Raw genomic sequence first — 17,814 nt, 5'->3', positions numbered from 1 at the left:
ACTGAACAACTGAACAACGGAAATAAAAGTTCGAAATATTTAATTATAAGAAGCAAACATTGCCAGACAGGCATTGAAATAAATGATGAAACAGAATGTCACACATGCAAACAGCATGATGTAGCACTGCACAAAGTAGCAACTAAGCAGTAGCATCTCTTATAGTGCAAAGTTCTCAAGGAAAAGCACTTGAGTTTCAAGCACCAAACTTATCACACACAGTTTTAGTTTCATGAACTCCAACCAGTCCCATCGCCATTTGTTGGCTAGACCAGCATCAATAAGATCTGTCCGTGCGTTTTCCGTCAAAACCGGCATCTTTGTCGCAGAAATCATGTCACCACTTCGTAATGCCTGCCAAAACGCGAGAACTTTTTTTTTAATCGTGATGCAGAGCGAATCCGAAAGCGAAGAAACCTCACCTACGGGGTTTACCGCATAGCAGTTCGAAAACGCGTTCCGCTTAAAAAAAAAAAATAAAAAAAAATAAAAATTCTTTTTTTTAATAAAAATTGCGGATTGACGGAATTTCCGTCAGACTTATTTTCAGATTGACGGATTTCAGTCAATTGACGGGCTACTTTCACCCAGTGTAGGGATAATATCCTTAATTACAGCCTCTTTGCAGAATATGGGTCGTACGATGACCCACGCAATCCGGACATAAACTTCGCAAATTCCTTCAGTCTTTAATTCCATATGGGTTGCCCACGACCCACATTAACCGGACTGCGAAGTTTAAATTACGTCATTGTTTATTTGTTTGTTTACAAAGTCAAAGATAATCCTTCGGAAAGTGGTCGAGGGGAGGGTCCCATGATGTTTGAGGGTTACGCACGTGACGTACGTCAGTCAGTCAGGCTCTATAATCACTGCAAACTCCCAATAGTTTCAGCAGGGACCTAATATAGGTCTATGGTTTCAGAGATTTATACTGACAGACACTTTTGTGAGGCTCTGGGTCGTCGACGACCCAGGAAGCACGGCGAAGGCTAATGACTGCTGCCTGTTAATTCTATATGTATTTTAGCATAGAAATGTCCATCACAAATAAGACATAAATCAGTATAAATAGGATGTTATTGTTTTCTGTCACGCTAATCAAAAGGGACAGTCTGCAGCAAGAGAAAAAGACAGCAGAATAGAAATAGGTTTTCTCACACATTTTCAAGGATAGATACGTTCAGATAATATCAAAAACGGCTTTATTTGTTGATGTTTTCGGCAAAATCTTCCAGACCACGGTAGTCCCCAGCAAACGACCTTGACCTGCCACGTAACCGGAAGAAGCGTGATGAGCCCATAGAAAATGGCGACAGCTGGAGATGCCGTCTGCTAATCAACAGGCAATTTTTCATCAGTAGCAGTTTTCGCTTCGTCCTTAGAGCACGGAGCAGTTTGTACCGGGTTATATTCAACCCGTCTACGTGTTGAGGGGTATCATGTCTGGCTTGGTTGGTACAAGGCCTGTGATTAGCCCATGGAAAACATGTGTTGTCTGTCGTTCTGGGTATGGTTTCAAGACGCCTCGCGAGTTTGCACAGCATTTGCGCGACTTTCACTGCTCTAAAGAGGGAGGATCGTACGTCTGTCGCTACGGAATGAACGGAGTCTGTCCTTCGCTGCCCCTGGAGGGTGTCAGTGACAGGGACTATGACGATCACGTCTCCAGAGATCATGTGTACTGTGACACAGGTATGAACTTTGGAGTGGAACTTGGTGTTAGTTACGCTGATGGGGTCTATGTCGACCAAAAGAGTGGGATTCCCTGTAGGTGGAGTTCCTGGAGGGGGATTCCCTGTATACAGGGAATACCACAGGATTTAGTTCCTGTAGCGTGTCGCTGATATCGCTGAAAGTCACGTGATGCTTGGTGACATCGGTAAAATTTGATGTTTTTAAATCTGTTTTGATATTTCTTAGAAATTCGAGTATGGTTTGCAAGTTTTATTGAAAAACTCCACCCTGTGGGATTCCCTGTATACAGGGAATCCCCCTCCAGGAACTCCACCTACAGGGAATCCCACTCTTTTGGTCGACATAGACCCCATCAGCGTTAGTTACAGTACACAGTTTGCAAAGTCATGATAGTAATACTGATGGTGACAATTCTGCATCCGATTTTGAATCTGTCGCATGCACTGGCAGTGTCCCAGGTCAGGCAAGCCCTGTATTTGACTGTCAAATGATGATGCTTACCTGGAGGTGATAATTAAAGGCACACTCAGCTTCCCGTAAACCATCAGTTTCTAGTCACAGACACTGTCACAGTGTCAGGCTTTTACACACAGTACAAACACCCTTTCGTTTAACCACTCACCACTTGAGAACATCCTAGAAAATCTTTTGCTCTGTAAAGAGCAAGCAATTCTCAAAGACATTTGGCCTCGTTTTGGCGCTAGACCTAACTTTTAAAATCTCAATAATATTAATAAATTGGCAGCTCGTTATACAAACATAAATCTTAAATCATAAAAGAATTCTATTTTCATCAAGACAAGATCAGTACAATTCGAAGTTTTGAAAGTTTGAAAAAAGAAAAGCCCGGATGTGTGTCACGCAAAACGTGTTTCCTCATGCTAGCAGACAAATGTTCTGCATAGCGCCAGTTTCTTTGAATGGTCAACCGCCACTGCTCAGTGCGTGTGACTCCCAGCCATTTGTTGCGTTTTAGATTCAGAGGTACACAATAACGTGCTATTGCAGATACAGCGAGTCGCATTGAAATCTCAAACTGACGACTAAATTGTGAAAAAAAATAAAAGGGGATCACACTGGTTCACGATGGCTCAGGGGTTAGATGAACAACAAAAACAGGTGTGTGGTTTACGCGAGCTAAAAGGCCATTCAAACGAACTGTGTCATTGAAAGCTGTTAAATGCTATGGCAAGTGTGTTTGATAAGGTTAGAACTGCTTTTTTTATGAGAAGATTTAAATCGTTCTGTAAACCATTTGAGACGGACTGAGGCTTTAAATAGCAATCTTATTTCAAATCATAAAATGAATAAAGATCAAATTGGTACAGATAAATTATATTACATATATTTTTATCACACACATTATACATAGTGCTAATTAGGTCTGCACTTTCTGTCATTGTTACAAGGTACACAAGATGAGAACGCAGTACAAAATAGTGAAAACACCAATTTATTATAAGATGTTTGGTGACTTGCACTTGCGGACCAGCTTTTTGTCGGTCCGAGGAGCGTATCTTCTTCTGTTTCATCTTTATCGACCGAGGCCGCAAGTCCGAGGTTAATAAAGATGTAACAGGAGGCAATGTGTTCCCCAAGGAACGACAAAAAAATGCTGGTCTGACAAGAAGCCACCAAACATGTTTTTTTCATCATTTTGGGAGTGCAAAAGTATGCACACAATCTTTGGCAGGGAGCTAATGTTGTCAACATGATTTTGGGAATGCAATTCAGGGCCCCAATGCGCGTCAGAAGTTGAAGCGATCATGTGGTACTTGTATGTGATGTCAAACGTAAATTTTGCGTCACTTTTCTTCGAGTCTAAAAATGCACAGAGCTGCCAGTGCATCCATAATTGTGAGTTCAGTAAGTTTTTAGCATAGCAGGGATGTCGTTAGGCGTCAGACATCAGACATAGACCGATTAAAAGGCTCAAATGTCCGATTCACTTAGCCGCATGGCGGTCAGATGTCCTATCGTTTCAACTGAGCGCGGTCATTGTCCGATAAGAACTCCATTCCTTCGGACAGCGCGTTATTTGATAATGTTCCTTTCATGATAAAAATCTTCAAAGGGTGGCCGAGCGCTCTCGCGTACAGGTGCACTGAAGTTGTGCAGTGCAGATCTTGCGTTTTCCGAACGGTTTGCGGTAAGCTTATGAGCTGTTTGCGTACACCCGTCTACAGCACACTAAAGTTAGGAGTACGGGAGACAACTCCAACTGACCAAGGCTTGCGTATGCTTTAATTTGCTTTCGGTTAGAGTTGAAGCGCACGGCACTGAATTATGCCACCGAAAAAAGCTAAAGCCTGCCAAACAAACAAAAAAGCTGAACACGTTTGGCATTTCAACGGCATCGTGTGCTACATTAGGGCCAAGAAGAACATGCGAAAACACGGCTAGCAATAGCATAATTCCGGAAAATGACAGCGCCAATGACAGTGTCGCCGCTGAAACTTCCACAATCACGGAAAGTAAAGTTTCGTGACTAGAAGGTACGTGTCGGTACAACAGGACATTCGCACAGACGGTCTTTTAATAAGGTTAACTATTCATGTTGACCCTGTTTAGTACTACTTGGTTTGACAGCAAAGAGACCATCTATTATATAGGTATACTGTTTTGTCGAATATATGTCAAGAAAAAGCTCTGTCAGAAAATCATGCAGTTTGTGTGCCAATCAAAGTAAGAGTGCTGAAGTTTTTGGTTGCTTTTTAGTTGTTTTTTTGTTCTTTGTGTGTGTCCTGTTTGAAACAAAAGTAATAAAACAATATACGCGCACAATGTTAGTGCATATATATATATATATTGATATGTGTGTGTGATCATGATTTTGTGTTTTGCACAAAATTATAATGTCCTATTAAAATGTCTGAAAGCAGTCAAATGTCCAATTGATGCCGAAGAGCTCAGGACATTTGTCCTGTAGGTATGAATTTGTGGTAACATCCCTGGCATAGACCTTTTATTTTTACTGTTTTAAGACTTTTCCTTTTGCAATTTGCAATCGCACAGCTTAGTTGCAAATTGACCATGAGTTGTTGCGGTAATTATCAACATTGATTGCGTCTTTCAGAGTGAATGTTAACAATCATTGTCCTCGAAACATGAATCCAAAGCCATGATGGTTCCAAATATAAAAAAAAATCCTGATTATACAGAAAAAGTGCTTAGTCAGAAGACCTTTTACATGTCAAAGCTATTAAACGGTTGATCGGCCAAGGGTCAGAACGATGTGTCGGATTAAAAAGTTTGAGACAATGACTGAAAAGATGAAGGCCTGTGAACAACACTGCTGTATTATGAGTACAGGTTAATACATTGCAGTAATACTAATATGTACATGTAGATCAATTTAATACTAAATAATAGCTTGCATTGCCACTGCCAGCATGCAGCCGAAGCTCTTGTGGCAGGTTGCTCGTTAATCATGCCATACCTGGCACACATGCAGAGTAAATAGCAGTGGAAATAGATAGCAACTGTTTGTGTTACTGTTTTAGGGTGATAATTGTATGTTGGATTATAGTAACTTGACCAACCCTATTTTTTGTCTGCTGAACGTTTTTTTTTCACCACTCAAAAACATGAATTGAGGTTCACAAACAATGGGACACTTGCCACTTCATACCAATGTGTATGAAAAATCAAATTGTAGATGGTCAGCTTCATGCAAATAAGATGAATTATTTTGTATAATTATAAATAACAATTACACACCACAAGCTGTGCAAGAAAACCTGGGTTACTGTACATTTTGAATCCCTGTTGCCTACTACTGTACTAAGAATAAGAATAAGAATAAGAATACTTTATTATCTCATAGAGAAATTCAGGGGTGGTACATAACAATAATACAAAGAAGACATTGATTTTACATAAAACATATAGCACTATATAACATGGACATCTTTAAAGCACTGCGCTTACATATTCTCGCACACCTACGCGTATAACGAACTATGGCTAAACATCATTGCAAAATATCATAACATACAATATATCGCAGGAAATATACGGTTGTACATAAAACCAAAACCACTAGTTTATTAATAGCACATCCTCAGTATTGGTTGGTTTTTTGGAACTACCGGGGTTTATTTTGCTGGTAGAACAATAAAACCAGTACTCTGAGTTGGACTCTAACTGGTTCCAGTGACCAGTCTACCCTTCTTTTCAGGACTGTTTTTATCATTAAATTGGAGGGGGGGGGGGGATGTTTCTTAAAATGGGGGTGCTTTTCTGTACAGACATTACATGGTATGAAAGAATACTTCCATTTGCACAAATTCCTTAGAATTAAGTGCCTGTCTAATAATCGGAGCAAGCAATGTTGTGAGTGCTGCATTCAATTTTCGAACTGATTAATTACTTTTCAGGTTTAAAAACTAGTCTGTTCCTTTAAAAAATTCAGAAATTGGCACATTATTATGCACATTTTTCTGGTGAAATCTGTGTTTTCTCACAACTCTTTTCTCTTTACCCTTTTTCATAGTATCACTGCCGTAGTCTCTGAAGTTACAGTGAAGCTTCAGTATACATGTAGCTTCATACAGCCATCATCAGCCACAGGTGAAGGCACAAAGTCAGTTAGTGAGTTATCTAATTACTCAAGTGACTGGCAAAGTAAACACATTTTGGCAGGCTGGAAGTATGGTAGCTACTTGCTAATGTACTAATCCTAGGGGATGTGGAGAACTGTGAAAAAGAATAAAAGAAGTTAAAGAAGGTGTGAAAGAAAGCACCAACCAATTTTTCTGATGCCTGCCACATAATGAACTAAGACAAGGTACAGCTGCTAAGCTGACTTGCATGCCAAGTATGTGCAAGCAGGGAGTGGGAAGCATTTGTCTTGCTTCCTAACCATGTCAGGAAGGTTGTTTGTACTGTTAGCTATGTTTGAAAAGAAAAAGAAGTGGTTTTGTATTGTTCAGTGTCCTTTTTTAAGTACAGTATACGAGAACGTAACTGTTCACATGCAAATTTATGAATGCTCATTATATTTGTCTGCCTTTCTATGTACCTATCTCAGGTACACTCAACTCTCTCTCTCTCTCTCTCTTTCTCTCTCTCACACACACACACACACACACACACACACACACACACACACACACACACACACACACACACACACACACACACACTTGCTTACACACACATCTAATCTGTCTCTGTCTCTCTTGCATTTTTTTCTCTCATCCGATTCACACATTCATGCATTAACTTCAAAAATCCACTTCTCAGGTGGGGCTCGGAAGAAGACGACATCACAGTCCAGCCAAGACGGCAGAGTGCATGATGGTCACGGACCACTGGTTTCAACCAACACAGATCCAAACATTGTGCAAGACCAGTACAAATGGACTATCCACAATGCTTCCGTCAACCTCCCCGCACTCCTCAATGACCCGCGTCTGGTACGCAGGGAAACCGACTTCTTCACCAAAACGTGGGGTCAGAACTTTGAAAAAGGGGAGGTGATTCCATCGCCGTATATTCCAGAGATCGGGGCAGAGCATTTTGAGAAGTACATGAGGAGAGTGGCTTTGGTAAGCTGTGCTAGTTATGATGTTTTTCTCGTGTGGTTGGAAGAATTATGGTGTTTTTCTTATATGGGTGCATGCATGTGTATTATGCCCATGTCTTTACATATATGTGTGTTATATGTGTGTGTGTGCATTGTGTGTTTGTCTGTGTATGTCTGTGTCTTTCTATCTGTCTATCCGTTATTTTACAGGGTTATAGCCATGACAAACTGCATGTGAATTATTCATCTGTTGCTTTTGAAATGTGTCATTTGTACCATTCATGACTGCCTATCTGCAACTACTTTATTAAGTGTAGTGATTTTTTGTAAATTCATTTCTTTTATACTGTTCTAACCTCCATTTTAAGACTGCCAAAACTCTGAGAAAATCTTAATCAAGTCTAAAAAGCAGAGGCCTCTTAGACTCTTGCAATGGAGATAAATTTACAAAGACAAGGTCTTGGAAAATAGGGTCCTTCTTCTTCTTCTTCTGCGTTCGTGGGCTGAAACTCCCACGTACACTCGTGTTTTTTTGCACGAGTGGAATTTTACGTGTATGACCGTTTTTTTACCCCGCCATTTAGGCAGCCACACGCCGTTTTCGGAGGAAGCATGCTGGGTATTTTCGTGTTTCTATAACCCACCGAACTCTGACATGGATTACAGGATCTTTTTCGTGCGCACTTGGTCTTGTGCTTGCGTGTACACACGGGGGGGTGTTCGGACACCGAGGAGAGTCTGCACACAAAGTTGACTCTGAGAAATAAATCTCTCGCCGAACGTGGGGACGAACTCACGCTGACAGCGGCCAACTGGATACAAATTTAGCGCGCTACCGGCTGAGCTACATCCCCGCCCGGGAAAATAGGGTCCAAAAGGGGGGGAATGACGTCTTGCAACAGGGAGTCTTAAAAGGTGGTTCCACTGTAGAAGCCTTTTCCTGACATGAACAATGTACTTTCCAGTAGACCATGTGTGGCCTGCACACAGAATGATAGTACGGTGTGCACAGATGTGTGAAAAGAGAGTTTCCTATCTGTGGTAATCACCAGCAGCGTCAGAAAGTATTGATCAGTCTAATAACTAATACCTCGCTGGCATACACCCTCATCCTCCATTTGGTGTCACTTCCCCGACCCGTCTATGGTATTACAGTGGTACCTGCAATGTGAGGCCCCTCCTAGGAGAGGATAGTCCCCCTAATAAAGAACATTTTCTGTTGTCCCTTTTCCTAATTTCTATGACCAAAATATTGCTTCATCAAAGGCCACCTGCAATGTAGGGGCACTTTTGGATGGCTCTAAGGGTGTCCTTTCATGGCAGGTTTGTTTGTTTGTTTGTTTGTTTGCTTAACGCCCAGCCGACCACGAACGGCCATATCAGGGCGGTGCTGCTTTGACATATAACGTGCGTCACACACAAGACAGAAGTCGCAGCACAGGCTTCATGTCTCACCCAGTCACATTATTCTGACACCGGACCAACCAGTCCTAGCACTAACCCCATAATGCCAGACGCCAGGCGGAGCAGCCACTAGATTGCCAATTTTAAAGTCTTAGGTATGACCCGGCCGGGGTTCGAACCCACGACCTCCTGATCACGGGGCGGACGCCTTACCATTAGGCCAACCGTGCCGGTCTTCATGGCGGGTACCAGCGTACTATGGTATACATGTTCTACCTGCAGAGGTCCTTGTGGGAATCAAAGTGATGTAGGCTTTGTTCAAGCTGAGATTTAAACTTTCATGGCATGAGTAACTGAAACTGGAGGCTGAATATTTGTTGTGTTAAAACGTTTCCATGATGATGGGTGTGATAAGATGGAATTGCCAGCTAATTGGAACAAGAGAAATGCATTTAAAATAATGGGAGACTCGGCTGACACTTACACAACCTATCAGTGATCTCACACGTGATTTTATTAATAATGCTAGTGAGACTGGCTAACCGAGATAAACATGACTTCCATACATAATAACATATGCTTCTGCTTTTGGTCCTCAGGTAACAGACTGAAGACCAAAGTGTCAGAGCTTTAGCATTACAGTGGAACCTCCCTTTTAGTTTTAATACCTCCAACAAGCTGAGAAGATAATGTCTTAACAAGTCGCGTAAGGCGAAATTACTACATTTAGTCAAGCTGTGGAACTCACAGAATGAAACTGAACGCACTGCATTTTTTCACAATGACCGTAGTCCGCCGCTTGTGCAAAACGGAGTGAAACTGACGAGCCTGTTCAGCGCGGTAGTGGTTTTGCTGTGCTGCATAGCACGCTTTTCTGTACCTCTCTTCGTTTTAACTTTCTGAGCGTGTTTTTAATCCAAACATTCCCGCAGTGGGGCACTGCGGTTATGAAATTAAAGGCCCCTCCTGTTTTTGGAACCGCAGGAGCTTTCTAGTTTGCTGTTAGGTAGATTTTTGGTTCCTCTTTCCTGTCATGCTCTCTTTTTCTTCATGAATTCTTTTCTTTTTTCTGCCTTCTTGCTCATTCACCTGTATTTTTTCCAAAAATCTCTTCTCTTGCCGCTTGTCTCGCGATTCATGTATAGTTTAATCTGTTAGTGTTCTGATGTAAGTCCAGCAGTAGATAGATTAAGCCTATTTTAACATACTGGAAACTGGTAATCTTCCAGTAGGTATTAATTTAGTTTTACTAAAGCCTGCTGGGACACAAGTAATGGGTTAGTGCATTTGTAAACAGGAATCGCTTGACAAGTGGCCCCCTTCATCCCCCCCTTCCTCGTCCTGATATGGCTCTGCGTAGTCGGCTGGACGTTAAGCAACAAATAAACAAACAAACAATTAATCCAAACATATCACATCTATATGTTTTTGGAATCAGGAACCGACAAGGAATAACATGAAATTGTTTTTAAATCGATTTCGGAAATTTAATTTTGATCATAATTTTTATATTTTTAATTTTCAGAGCTTGTTTTTAATCCAAATATAACATATTTATATGTTTTTGGAATCAGGAAATGATGTAGAATAAGATGTACGTAAATTTGGATCGTTTTATATTAAAAAAAGATTTATTACAATTTTCAGATTTTTAATGACCAAAGTCATTAATTAATTTTTAAGCCACCAAGCTGAAATGCAATACCGAAGTCCGGCCTTCGTCGAAGATTGCTTTACAAAAATTTCAATCAATTTGTTTGAAAAATGAGGGTGTGACAGTGCCGCCTCAACTTTTACAAAAAGCCGGATATGACGTCATCAAAGGTATTTATCGAAAAAAAGAAAAAAACGTCCGGGGATATCATTCCCAGGAACTCTCATGTCAAATTTCATAAAGATCGGTCCAGTAAGTTTGGTCTGAATCGCTCTACACACACACACACACGCACAGACAGACAGACAGACACACACACATACACCACGACCCTCGTCTCGATTCCCCCTCTATGTTAAAACATTTAGTCAAAACTTGACTAAATGTAAAAAGAGGGAGCCTTAATGTGAGGGTAAATTAACAAAGGTTATAAAGAGGAAATCTGAGAAAACAGGGTCTTAAAAGGGAGCTTGAACCAATACACCCCTTCGGAGTTTCGAGTGCGCATGCGCGGCTAGTCACATTTTTGGCGGCAGGGGGCGCTCCGTTGTACCAAACACACTCGAGATCCATTCCGCTTAAATCATGAAACTATCGTGGGACAAAAACCACAGAAATATCAAAGAGATAAGAGCTTACGAGGGAAAACTTGAACGCAATCGGCAATGTACCTCTTCTGAAGACCTCGTGTTTGGTACAATTTGCAATCCCAGCATGCAATGCGCGGACTCTCGCCTGAGACTCCAATGCCCAAAGCAGCTACAGTAGTTTTTCTGCGTTCAGAACCCTATGTTCATTCCTCGTTCTTACCCAACTGGTGATAGGAAATAACAGGTACAGTGAGACCTGTAAATATATAATGATCATCCAAGGGTCCGACCAAATGTAGACAAGTGGTTGTTGTGGAAAGGTGAATTATATAGCAACGATTATTTTGGGTAGTCATAAATGTGGGCAGGTCCTGCCTATCTCACATAGGTTTTGCATTAGACGAGGAAGGCTTTCCTAAAGTTTCGTTAGTGAAGTCAAGCCAACAAAAACAAAAAACAAAACTGTGGGTAGGTGGTCAGTATCAAGAGTTGGTTGCCAGGCCAGGTTCAGCAGTACATCCTGTTTGCAGGGTATTGATTCTGTATTTGAAACCAAACCCGCATGAAGGACTCATCAACAACACCTAAAGCTATTGAGAGGGGTGGGGAGGGTCTGAGACAAAAGCTGATCTTGTCCATGATGGAAACGGATTGTAAATCTTGATAGGTTGAAAAGACATAATAATTGCTGTCATACTCATAACTCTGACTTTATGCAGTGATAACACCAGCCATTTACAAACTGGTTCAAAAAATTAGCATAGAATTTGGCTCTTAACTTTCTGGATAACCTTTTCAAGGTCTTTGAAGGGGATTTTCTATTTTATAAACACATTGTTTGAGTTATCTAAAACGATGTCAGCAGAAACACAAATTAGTAGCTCTGAATAGTTGCAAGTTTTGTTTTATTAGTATTTTTCAGATTTGAACCAGTAACAACAATAACAATAACAATAACAACACTTTATTGTCCATTAAAATGTTACATAAAAATGGAAAATTTTATTCGGCACACCCTGCCTGCCTGTAAACGATTATAACAACAATTGGACAAAAGGACAACACACATAAAACATAGGTTCACGTATGTAATAACAAGCACACCTATCATATTTCCAATAACACTTACCTAAAGTGTTGTCCGTGTCATCTTTAAATTGAATAAATTTACAGATAAATCTAAATAAGGTCACACGTCTATTAAGACTATATTGCACTATATAACTTTACCCTCTCATTACACAGGAGTTGGGTTTCACAGCATATGTTGGGATATGCTTTTCTGTGTTGAGGTGTAACAGTTGTTTGTTTTACCATTTTTCAGCGGTACAGAAAGCATGTGCGTACAAAGGAAAAACTGGGCAAGGAACGAGATGCAGCTGCGGAAGCTGCTGCCTTGGCAACACAACACTTCAAACAGATAGGTCAGACTGAGTTTCAGACTGCTTTCTGTACTTGTGTACGGAGATGCATGTGTGTTTGTTTGTCTGTCTATCTGTTTGACATGTGTGTGTGTGTGTCTGTCTGTCTGTCTGCCAGCCTGTCTGCCTGTGTGTGTGTGTGTGTGTTTTGTTCCTGTAGGTGGAACCCATTGTCAATCTACTTTGGAATTGTAAAGAAATGCTGCAGCTTAATCTAAAATGCAACACTCGTAGATCAAACCTGATATCACTACATGTGGTATCACTTTGATTCTGTGACTCAACCTGTTCAGCTCAGCCTCCGTTTCCCCCTTTTACAGTTGCCCAATTAAATCTCACTTGACATAAACACATTTTTTTTTAAATCACAGGATGCAAAATGAGATATTTCAGAGCCAAAAAGGCTTACATTTAGCTAGATGTATGAGGGACAGTACAATTTGCAGGAGTATACATACAACATTAGGTTTTATCATTCATTCAATTTGTCTCTTTCAGTAAAACACTCCACTGAAGGGGGTGGGGGAGGGGGGGGGGGGGCGGCGGAGAAACAAAAGCTAAATCAACCCAGTGGGAGCGTAGCGAAAGAAAGATACTCATTGCTTGCACTGAAGTAAGCATATACAGTAGAAACCCGTTTTTAAATCCCCCCCCCCCCCCACCCCCATTTTAAGAAGTCCCCCTTTTGAGACTTTGCTTTATGAGATCTTTTTTTCACATTCTCTGTAAACTTACCTCCATGTCAAAACCTCCTCCTTTTTGAGTAAAACCTTACTTTCTCTGATGTTTTTAAGATCTTGAGTTGAAATGGGGGTTCTACGGTATTCGTTTCTAGCAGTTCAACATGAAATTCCCACAAAATGACAACGCTAACCTATATCCATATTTTCATGATCAGTACTGTAACAACTAAGGTCTGTGTGGGCTTTTACAAGTGGCTTTCATTACCAGCCGTGTTGTCAGCAACACCTGTGTGTTCTGATGTATGCTGAGACATATGAGCCTTGTGTCTACCAGTCACGTGTGTACAGATACAGGGCAGCACTGTAATAAATACAGGATTTAATGTCAGCACAAGTCTGCACAGCTGTAAGTGCAATGACAGGACTGAACTTTTGATCCAGTCAGCATTGTTACAAACATCCAGGAGAATTCAGCAACAACAGAATTGGTATACAGTCCTGAGACATCCTGCTTGCTGGCTCGTGCGCAGAGAAAAAAATGTCCTCTTTATCTTCATTCTCGCTTGCTGCAAAATCCCTCACGCGGAGGGATTTTTAGACAGGCCAGGCACTGGTTTTCCCTTGACTGTATAAAACAGAAGGTCCTACAGATTCCCTAAAGTTGCTCGCATGGGTTTGCCACTCACTTGTATTCATCATGCGCAAAGCAACATTGCTATGAAGGCAGAATAGTGTGTTTGTGCAAGTACATATACAGTGGAACCCCCCTTTTAAGACCTCCAAAAATCTGAGAAAATCAGGTCTTAAAAAGGAGGTAGTCTTAAAATGGGGGAAAATTTGACAGAGGATATGAACAGAAGGTCTTAGAAAACAGGCTCTTAAAAGGGAGGAAGTCTTAAAGGTCCTTGTCTACATTTTTATACCGAAATCGCCATTTGACCATTAAAATGCAGAGTCTATTATCTACAAATATCAACAATACACCCCCTTTCGATCAGGAAAGACGAAGCCAGTGTAGCCGTTTGAAAATTCATTGTAGTATTCCAGCGTAGTACTCATAGTAGGATATCCTTATTTGGAAAATGCCAAGCGCAAAACTCCTCTCAAATCCCGTGCATTTCGTGCGTTTAAAAAAAAGCTTGGACAGCGCTCCAGTGTCAAAACTGTTGCTGCACTTGTTTGGGTGTGGTTATAAGCATAGTGACATGAATTTGATTGGTCAGTATTTTTAGGCAAAGCACATGTTCTCAGCAAACAGAAAACAAAATATTGGAAGCGTGAGTCACGCTACCCAAAAATAAAATTTTTTTTTACATACCGTACTTTCCGGGTGACAAGGCGCGACAGCGCATAAGGCGCACCCCCTTCTTTTTAACAAAAATTGTAACCCAGTCACCCATTGGGCGCAGGGGGCCGATAGGGCGCACCAAAATTGAAAAAGTATACCGGTAACAAACAGTCGAAGAATGAAAATAAGCCGCACATCAAAGGAAGAATACAGAGTGGAAATGACCCAGTTTTTGCCATGAGAGGTGGTTCCCCTGTCATATCTGAGAGAGGAAACACTTCCTGCACCCGCGTCAGTGACCGGTCAGTGACCGAGTTTAACAGAGTGGAAATAGGTGTGCTCTGTGTGTGCGGCAAGATCAAAGGCAGGTCCATTGTGATAGCTGGGTGGCCTTGTTTATAGACACGACCTTCTTCCCAGGGGTCAATGACCCAGTTTTTGCCATGAGAGGTGGTTCCCCTGTCATATCTGAGAGAGGAAACACTTCCTGCACCGGGGTCAGTGACCGGTCAGTGACCGAGTTTAACAGAGTGGAAATGTGCTCTGTGTGTGCGGCGAGATCAAAGGCAGGTCCATTGTGATAGCTGGGTGGCTTGAGAGCTCGGAGGAAACTTGGCCAGGGCAGTACCTAGTAGCTGAAACATGCATTATCACAAGTTGTTTGACTGGTACTCAGGCGGTCTCTTTGATTTTTTTCGTATTTCATACACGGATTAGGCGCTTCGTTATACAAGACGCAGGGGTCGAACTCGAGGAAAAAAGTCGCACCTTATGACCCGGAAAGTACGGTATATTTTTTTTCTATAACTTTTTTCCCCATGGTTCATTCATCATTTGACATAATTTTGTATCGAAATCTAACCATAAGATTATTGAAAAAAAGCAAAAATGTTGACGACCACCTTTAAATTGGGGGGTCTTAAAAGGGGGTCCGTTCCACTGTACACCTTTGACAACTGGTTACCTTCAACGAGTTTAGGAGTAAAACTGAATATTAATGTAACAACTCCTTCCCACCTGTGTTCCAATAAAGGCGATTTCATCATTATCTCTTGACGAAAAGGGCAAACGGCTTTATAATTGTGTGCAAATATTGAAGATTTATTTCATGTGATCTGTTTGCATGGGATTGAATTACCTGCAGGCTCAGCGACTGCTCTGAAATCGGCTTATGATTATAATATATAAATGCATATACAGTAAAAAGCTTCAGAGGTTAAATAATCGCCTTGGGCTAGTTCGTGTGCACGAATGAAAAAGGATTGACTCAAACAGATTAGTTATAGAATTAATTATATCAAGTGCTTTCATTTTTTCATAAGTAAATGTTTGATCCTTTGTGGGACTCGTTGCACACACTCTTTTAACCGAGCAGTATATATATTATCTGCAAAACATATTACAACAATATGATTTAGAATCAATGGTATGCAATTAACTATGTAAATTTGCTGTCCTTTGCCATCCATGTATTAAAGCATGCATCTTAATTGGTTAAAGGGCGCAGTAGCCTAGTGTATAATACCCCGGCCTCCCAAGCGGAAGGTCATGGGTTCGAATCCCAGCCGCATCTGGTGGGTTAAGGGTGGGGATTTTTAGGATCTTCCAGGTAAATACGGTCATACACGTACAATGCCACTTGTGCAAAAAACATGTGTACGTGGGAGTTTCAGCCCATGAACGCAGAAGAAGAAGAATTGGTTAAATGTTTTGGTAAAAGTCCAGAAACTTTTGCAGCAAAACAACATCAAACCAAGGCAAAGTATCTGTGATTCAGTGTTAACTCTCATTTTTTCAGTTGTCGAGTTTATGATTTTGAGAGCTTTCTGTGTTTTCTTTTTCTCTCTTGTCACTACCTACATTCACTCTCCCAACTGCTCTCCTGCCAGTCACTTGGTAAAGGTCAGGGATTAGATTTAGGATGGGGACAGCTCAAACCCCAGTGATGGGCCCAGCTGTTTTCTAAACTATTATCTCTTTACAAGTATGAACCCTGACTCTCACAGAAACTGGATCCTCTGTCACATCAACCGGCCAAATAAATGATAGCATTATACATTTTATGTTGGCAAATCAATCAATATAAAAGATCAGTAAGCTTTTAGCCTGCACCCCACCTTGATCTTGCTTCTTTACAGAAGTTCTTGATCATTCTGAAAGTTAGTTACCCTCTCTGTACATTAAATGTTAAGGCTGTCATTACAAGTAGGAATAATTAAGTCCTTTGTGTTCAGCCTCATATAGAAAGCATTTCTCACTTTGTAATATTTTCTTGCCTTTTTTCTTGCAGAACAAAGCAGGGCAGAACTGGATCAGATAAAGGTATGTCTTACTGCATTATCTGTTTGTTCTTTTTTTTATAATTTTTTTTTGTTTTGTTCTTTTTGTTAAGAAGCGCAAGGGGGGGGGGGGGGGGGGGGGGGGGGGCACCTAATGTTCTGTTGTATTTTATGATGTGGTAATGCACAAACTGATTGAATGGGTATTTGATATAGTACTTTCAAAGAACATCTATTCTGTTAAACTCATTTACATTTGTTTGTTTTTATTTTATTTTTTATTACAGCTGTTCATGTCAAGTCATTTCAACCTGGAGAATCCTGACATCTTTAACACAGTGTTTCCATGGACACAGGTGGAAGGTGGCAAGTCCACTCAGCCAGGTGCAAAACAGTCATCAAAATTACTGCAGGAAAAGGTGGGTGTCTGCAGGTCAAGTCCCTGCTAATTAGATCAGAAGCTCTCCTGGGCTGCAGGGTTAAGTTAGCCTGGGAGAAAAAAACAACTGTTGGTCATTTGACGCCCTCAACCAAATTCTGATAGGACAACATCGGAGGGGCAAAAGCGTCTAGCAGGATGAGGGGCCATCCAGAGACATGGGATTGGGAATGTTTTTGTAATGCAGTACAGTAATAAAATAGCATATACAGTCGAGATCATTTAACACGAAAAACGATAAGCCGAAAAAACCCATTACGCGAAACGTGTTGTCAGTCCCAATCATTCCCTTCATAAACCCTACTAAAAAAAACCATCATAACGCGAAATAAAACGATCTGAGACTAACGCAAAAAACGTTTACACGAAGCCGATTCTCGGTCTCTTGCACCACCAAACAACTGTGTGCCTGTGGCAGACTGTACAGAGTTGTTTCCCTTCACACTGCTTGACGCATTGAAAACAACACGGACTGCGTGGGGATGTGTTGAACGCTCAAAAATTGCCAATTGTTTTTGTCACGCCGGTTTTGTGATTCCGGAGGACACTGAATTGGACAATGGGGGAGAGACAGAGCAAGAAGAAAGTCGCATGGAAGAGTTTGTGTCTGCTTTTGACCGTGTGACAACACTTCTTGGCGTGACCGTGTGACAACACTTCTTGGCGTGACCGTGTGACAACACTTCTTGGCGTGACCGTGTGACAACACTTCTTGGCGTGACCGTGTGACAACACTTCTTGGCGTGACCGTGTGACAACACTTCTTGGCGTGACCGTGTGACAACACTTCTTGGCGTGACTGGTGTGACAGCACAGGATTTTGTTGAG

At 41.2% G+C, this 17,814-nt stretch overlaps 1 protein-coding gene across 1 annotated transcript in view; it reads left to right on the top strand.

Annotated features, from left to right (window-relative positions):
• Nucleotides 1-1,311: 1,311 nt before the first annotated feature.
• The window catches only part of LOC138953928 (vacuolar protein sorting-associated protein 54-like), a 54,518-nt gene continuing 38,015 nt past the window's right edge, over nt 1,312-17,814 (top strand). Inside the window, exons 1-5 of the mRNA XM_070325921.1 lie at nt 1,312-1,695; nt 6,946-7,250; nt 12,201-12,300; nt 16,559-16,590; nt 16,835-16,966. Coding sequence (XP_070182022.1) covers nt 1,443-1,695; nt 6,946-7,250; nt 12,201-12,300; nt 16,559-16,590; nt 16,835-16,966 — 822 coding nt within the window. The 5' untranslated portion in view covers nt 1,312-1,442. The remainder of the gene's footprint in view (nt 1,696-6,945; nt 7,251-12,200; nt 12,301-16,558; nt 16,591-16,834; nt 16,967-17,814) is intronic.

This window comes from Littorina saxatilis, linkage group LG17 (assembly GCF_037325665.1).
Source record: "Littorina saxatilis isolate snail1 linkage group LG17, US_GU_Lsax_2.0, whole genome shotgun sequence".
Classification (NCBI taxonomy): Eukaryota; Metazoa; Mollusca; class Gastropoda; order Littorinimorpha; family Littorinidae; genus Littorina; species Littorina saxatilis.
Note: the sequence above shows the minus strand (reverse complement) of the source record. Positions and strands in the feature narration are given on the sequence as shown.